General features: G+C 41.0%; 1 protein-coding gene across 5 annotated transcripts in view; it reads right to left on the bottom strand.

Annotated features, from left to right (window-relative positions):
- Window positions 1-2,093: 2,093 nt before the first annotated feature.
- meis2a (Meis homeobox 2a) overlaps window positions 2,094-6,684 on the bottom strand; it is a 176,352-nt gene continuing 171,761 nt past the window's right edge. For 4 of the 5 annotated variants that reach the window (XM_079641579.1, XM_079641581.1, XM_079641582.1 and 1 more), the window contains one exon: window positions 3,745-3,884. Coding sequence is in view for 1 of the 5 variants with exons in the window: in XM_079641583.1 (XP_079497709.1) it covers window positions 3,571-3,884 (314 nt within the window). In the remaining 4 variants the exon portion in view is untranslated. Of the gene's footprint in view, window positions 3,885-6,684 lie in introns of all 5 variants that reach the window. The other variant, XM_079641583.1, reaches the window with a different exon arrangement.

Here is a 6,684-nt window from a genome sequence, read left to right as displayed (position 1 = left end):
TTTGACAGGGAGGAGATGAAGGGGAGGAGTTGTTTAGCTCGGCTGGATCATCCATCATCCCTGTCACACCGAATCGGCAAAAGGAAAGCAGCAGAGGCAATCTACCTTCTGTCTCATCGGGGAAGAGGGGGGGAGGAGGAGGAGGCGAGGAAGGGGGGAGGGTGGGGGAAGAAAAGAAAAAAAAACTATTAATATTAAAATCCTCCCCATCCAGAGTAATCCTCACGTTTTCTCTCTTTTTCATCTGATAATCTCCGCACAAAACGGAGGGCTTCTTCCTTCCGTTTTATCCACATAATAATAGAGCGCTAGAAAAACAAAAAAGTACTTTGAATAGTTAAGGGAATTAAGATGCATCATTAACTAGACGCTGGTGTGAAACTAATAAATATCTAGAAATGTTCCAACCTGGTCAAGGCCTTAACACTCCTCTGTGAAATTGTTAAACAAACATGAACTGTATTATGTCCGGAATTTCAATAAAACAACCTGTGTAACATTCCAACTAAATGCTAAAATAACAAAGAGGAAAATGAGTTTCACAGTCAGGGTGTTAAACAGAAATTCATTTTAAATCCAAATAAATAAACTCCTTCAAAAAAGTAGCCTATTTGAGATTTAAATTAATTTACTCTCCACGCCAGAAATGTACTTGATTTTTTTCAGTGTGAGAAACGGATTTAAATCAAAAATATAATATGTTTGTTTATCTTTCTTTTTTTAGGAACGTACAAAATCCAACATTAAAATAAATACAATAAAGGCCCAACACGAACTAAACTGAAATGCATTATTCTCTAGATTAATTACAAATTAATAAATAGCTAAACATGATTTAGGTCATATTTAGGACAACGTGGGATTTTTTTTTAACTAATTGCTGGAAACAAAATAACTTTCAGAAGGCCACAAGAGAATACACAAATAACCAGCTTTGGATAAACAACAATCCCAGCTGTTTAAGTGCACTAAAAAATGTAAAAGGTAAACAGCATTATGAAATATTAATCCTATATTTTATTATCCTTTATGCCACGTATTATTTTTTGTTGATTCAAAGTCAGCAGATAAGAAGAGTTTGTAAATTAAATTTAAAGAAAAAATGATTTAAAAAAAATGAGGCCTTGAATTGGACAAACCACAAGTCCAAACTTCTAGAAAATATTTCAGCCGAAGTGATGTTGTCATTTATGGTTTAAGGCTATGACTTGGATGGCCGCGGGCAAACACAGGCAAAGAGATAGAGAAGAGATAGCCTATCAAAGCCCAGCGGTGCACTCCCACATCTGGCCGACAGGCGGCGCTGCAAAACGGCAGAAACGAGCAGACTACACGGAGAGGGCCAGCCGTGGATCTGGATAAATCACACAGGGGACGATCCTCGCTCTATTGTTTGAAGACTAGAGTGAAGGGTGTATCTATCTTTACTATATTTGACTTTTCTTTAAATTCCCAAATATAGATGATCCAGCCGTTTTAAGCAAACAGAAATATCTGAAATAGTATTTTTCTACATTGTATTAACGTGTGTTTATTTATGTGAAAAGGAAATTGGGATGTTTTAAAGTAAATAAATGTTTTTTTCAGAAAATGTAATTTATTTTTGTCCCCTACATTTACGAGCTGAAAGCCATCAATTACCTTTTTTATTTTTTATTTACCACAATGTCACTCCTCCTCACAGTTTGTCTTTTGGTGTTAAACTAAAGATCTGCTGGTGGTGAATTTGCCCCATTAATTTGTAACCTTCATTTGTGTTTGAGAGCTATTTATCATTTAGAGGACATGTTTGTGTGCTTAAATAAATTGGCATGGCAAGATATATTCCAACCATCATTTGTATTTGTCATTATAAGAGGGCATTTTAATGGGCAGTCTGCTTAAAAGGAGCTAGTGAAAATAGAGTGCTGGAAAAAGTGGTGATGTAACTCTTGAATTTTTCTGACCATTTCAAAAATTTAAGTCTTTTCGACAGGCAACCAGAACCTGTTTTTTTGAATGATGATATAAATAAATGTTATTACAATTACAATGGGAATGTGGATAAAGTCTCTGTTTATAACACAGTTAATCACACAAAAATCTAACAAAAATCAAAAATGAAATATTTATTACAGCATTTGTGACTGAACACCTTTTAAACATTACGTCACAGTCCTCATACAAGTATTTAATGTATTTTTGACAAAGCTTAAGGGAGACGGCATCTTATCATCTAGTGAGGAACACGTGCTGAAAAAGGAAGGAATTCATGGACATACAATATCAATGCCACAGCAGATCTGAAACTAGCAAAAACATTCTTTTTCAATTGAGGTAAACACATAGAATATCTAACATGAAACAATTAATAGACTGAACTCTGTACGAAGTTTGTTACAATATTCTCTCAGCTTTTCTTCCTCCAAAAGCATTGAGTTCATAATTTAAGTTTTTTTTTTCCTTTTTTTTGTTTTAGGTTTTTTGGTGCATCAACCATCAAATGCTTCTCCAGTGCCGCAGAATCAACGTTTGTGTCAGTATTGTCCTTATGGCAAGAATGTTGATCCGCAGATAAAGAAGCGCTGTAGGATGTTGCTTTTCCACTATTAAGCTTCCTTCAACAGGCTCTTACCAATGAGAGTCCAGGGTACAAAAAAATAAAATAATATTAAAATAAAAATGTATAAAACCAACACAATCCAGTGCTTGGGCAATTCAAACAAAGAACTTTTTTCCTTTAAAACCTACAGGGCAACATTCATTCATGAACCAAAAAAAGAGGGGCATGACAAATGTTCAAACTGAATCTTCTGGAAAGATCCGGTGTCATTTAGCAGCCTTTTCCCATCATGCCCTGTTCTTATGGGGGACAGGACCTGATTGCCCTCTATGGTTTGAGATGTTCCATCTTCTTGTTGTTTTTTTTCTTTTATAGTGCTGTGCTGCGAGACAGTTTCTCCTCCAGGAAGGAGCACACACAGTGTGAGAGAAAAGGTTAACCTTTAATTCTAAAACTAGCTCAGGAAACATAAATCATGTGATCAACGAAAAATGCACAAGTTTTAACTTATTTATCTATACTTTTTATACTACAGTAGTTATAACTCTTGGAGTCTTTCTGTCGTTTCTTTTTTAAATCTTCCAGAGTGATTTTATTTTAGAAGCGTTTGAGCGCGTCACATGAAAGTGTACTGAACATGTTTATGTCGGTGTGTGTGAGTGAGTGTGCGAAGAGTGTGTGTTTTTGAGTGTGTGCATATGTCCATTCTTTGCACACGTGTACGTCAAAACATCCTCTGTTGATCTCTACCAAAAGCCCAAGACTTTACAAAGTGTTCTTGTCAGCTTGGTCCTCCGTTTGGATGAAAGTAACAAAATTGACAAGTCTAAAAAAAAAAGAAAAAAGAAAGATTTATCACAGCTCATCTGGAATTCTGTTTCTTTAGTGTCAAATTCTGGTCAAAAGGTTTCGCTTTTTATTCTTAAAAATAGTCTCAAAATAGGATTTATTGTGGGCTGCTGCTTTCTTTTTTTAAAACTGTTTTCTTGTAGTAGCTGCTGTTGTTGTGGTAGCAAAGTTCCCTCATACTATTGGGCATGGATGTCCAGGCCTTGTCCTCCAGTACTGGGGTCAATGGGAGTGAGCAAAGGGGGTCTCTGTGCAGACATGGTCATTCCTGGGTGCGACGAGGGTCCTCCATGCATCAGCATGGCGTGGTGGGGATGGTGATGGTGGTAAGGATGGTGGGGGTGGTCCGGCAGGTACGCATGGAGAGGGGGTCCGTGTCGAAGCTGGGAGGGGTGGGAGGTCATCTGATGAGGGTTGGTGAAAGTAGGTGGGGCCATGCTCATGCCCATAGGACCGCTCTGAGGTACGTACTCCCCCGGCATGCCTGGCAGACCTGAGAGAAACACAGAAAGACAGAAATAAATAAACACACTCAATATAACTTTTTACATGCTCCTTCAAAGGGCTAAGCCGATTTTATGACACTGCTTCAATGACTACATTGCTTTTAGCTCCGACAAGTAAAGAGAGACATTATTGCGCTGAGCTATTTTAGACTATGGTGAGTGGTTTACAATGCCCAATAGCGTTGTGGTCAGGTCTCAGGTTGGACAATGATCCTCAGTCATCCACAGACACTGCAGTCCTGAAGGACGGGAGGGAAATCAACCAGCGGTATTGATGTGGAGAAGTGCTAATACTCTTACAAGTGGAACAGTCAATTCCCCAGCTGACTTAAGTGACAAAACTGAACAAGCATTCTCTCAGGGGGACGAGTCTCTGTGAACATATTTGATTTAAAATCCCTTAAAGAGGTTATTAAATAATTTAGGTCTTAGTTAGCTGTACCAGAAAGCGTTAAAGGCTCAGTTCCACCCCCGAATGAAAGCATTTTAAAGCAAAACAAGGCTCTTAAATGCATGGGGTGTGGGTTTTGGAAAAAGGGAAACAGTAGGAAGGATAAAAGGAAGGAAGTTGAATGAGCAAAGACGGAACAAGCAGGTGGGGTATATTGATGATGGGATCCACTTCATATGTGTGGAGACCTCAGCATGCTGGCATCCCTCACACTGTGACAGGACCCAGGACCCAGGGCCGCCTCAGCAGTGCCACTGTTTGGCTTTTCACACGCCTGTTTGTCGTAATCAGAAAGAAAAAAGCAAGATGTTGGGGGGGTTGTTCCTGGAGCCCGGGACTGGAGTATGGGAACATGGCTGGTCTACAGGCCTGGACCTTGGGGAGAGGCTAGTGAGAGCAGGGGGTCCCGCTGGAGCCAGGGGGCCTGGGTCTGAGATTGGGTCTGGGCCGACCTGCTTTGTAATGTGAACCCCTGGGGGATTAGAAGCTGTAATAGGAGGGGAGAGGTCGCTGCAAGGTCACTAGGCATGCTCACTCTCTGCATTCCTCCACCTTAGTACACTGCAATTAAGAAATTACACTGGAGGGCCCCGGTGAGGGGAAGAGGAGGAGGAGGACAGAAAGGAGAGGGGGGAAGAAAGGGGACAGCAAAGGCCAAGATTAATGACCAGTCTCATTGGTTGAAAGCTGGGCCATTTTCTAATACTCCCTTTCCATGTCAGTTCATTTGAAATGCACATGTTTGTCAGAGCAGGTCTCTTAAAACCTCACTACTGGGGTCATAAAATAAATAAATCATTCAGGGTGTTGGGGTATGATGGTTGCCCTCACCTCCATATAACCTAGAGCAGCTCCTGGTAAAAGGCCCAGCAGATGTTTTTGACACTGTAAGCTGGTAATCTCCAGTCTTGTAAGCTGCAGTCATTCTGTTAAGTAGATCTGAGACCCCCGCCCTCCTTTATTAACAAGAGTGGTAAAACCATCTGAAGACAATAACCGAGTACAGACTGGGCCTCCCTCCCTCTCCATCTCTGCATGCTTGCCTCCCTCGCTGGCTGTTCACTTCTGTTATGGCACAGTGGTCCTGCTCAATGGCTGGCCATAATTAAGTACCAAATATACCATATTGTGTGGCTGTGTAATCAAATCAAGAGAGGATAATATTCCTCTGTATTAAGCTATTAATGTAATTGGTCATGAAGCATAAAGTATGTTACGTAATTAAATAGTCTCAAAATTATATAGCCCTATATTAAGAATTAGCCAACCTGAGCAAATGTTGTCTCTGTGTGGCTGTTTTAGGGAACATTGCTTCCTGTTTTTTTTTTTTCATGCTGCCATTAGCAAAGACAGGAGGGGACGAGAGAAAAAAAGGGTGAGAGACAGAGAGAAACATAGGGAGAGAGAGAGAGAGAAAGAGCGAGAGATAGGAGGCAACGACTTGAGGGGTGAAATGATCTCTGTCGGCAGAATTGCTGCTGTGACCCTTTGGAAAATCCAGTCTCCATTTACATATAAAGGGTTCTTTTAATCAAGGTAAGTGTTATTATATTGTGCCTCATTGGGCAAGGGAGTTTAGGTGTTAAAATAAAATCTCTTCTGCCCTGCCGCCTTTGGGATGTGATATGTCTTGATTTTCCAAATGTCAGCACTGTGGCACTAGCGGGAGGTGGAATGGCCAGCTTAATCAGACTGCCGCCATTTAGCTGTATAGTGATTGTGTGTGTGTGCGTGTGACAGAGTCAGCGCCACAGAGAGACTGTATCTGAAAGAGATCCCATCCTTTTAGATGCAGTCATGCCTGTGTCTACAACCTTATAAATGTATCTCAATGTCTCCCTGCTCTTGTCTGTGAGACTCAGGTCAGGCTAGTCACTGGCTCCCGCCTCCCCTTAAATCGTCTCCCTCCAGTAAAAAATAATCAAAACACACAGCCCCCCCCGCACTCATTCCTCCCTTTACACAGCTCAAACCAAACCCCCAGTGAAGGATCGGCCATGTCACCCACGGCCCGTATATCTCGCTCAGGGACCGTAATGTACTGCGGTGTTCCCGTCTTTGCATATAAGATAATTTGGGCATCAATCCTTCCCCAGACAGATTTATGTCACTCGGAGGACAGTTTCACTTCTCCTTCTTTATCGCTTCACTGGAGCCTGCTTAATTTCTCCCCGTCAGCCCCTTCCCCAGGAGATGTTATTTTTTCCCTAAATGTCCAACATTTGCATTGGCTGTCCAGGATGGGGAGAGCGATGGTGCTGTTGTGATAAATAAATGTGCACATGTCATGCCAGCTTGTTTCTTCCCCTCCTTCTTTTTGTTGTTGTTCCTGTTGT

Source organism: Notothenia rossii, assembly GCF_949606895.1.
Source record: "Notothenia rossii genome assembly, chromosome: 7".
In the NCBI taxonomy this organism is placed as follows: Eukaryota; Metazoa; Chordata; class Actinopteri; order Perciformes; family Nototheniidae; genus Notothenia; species Notothenia rossii.
This window is presented reverse-complemented; position numbering and strand designations above follow the sequence as displayed.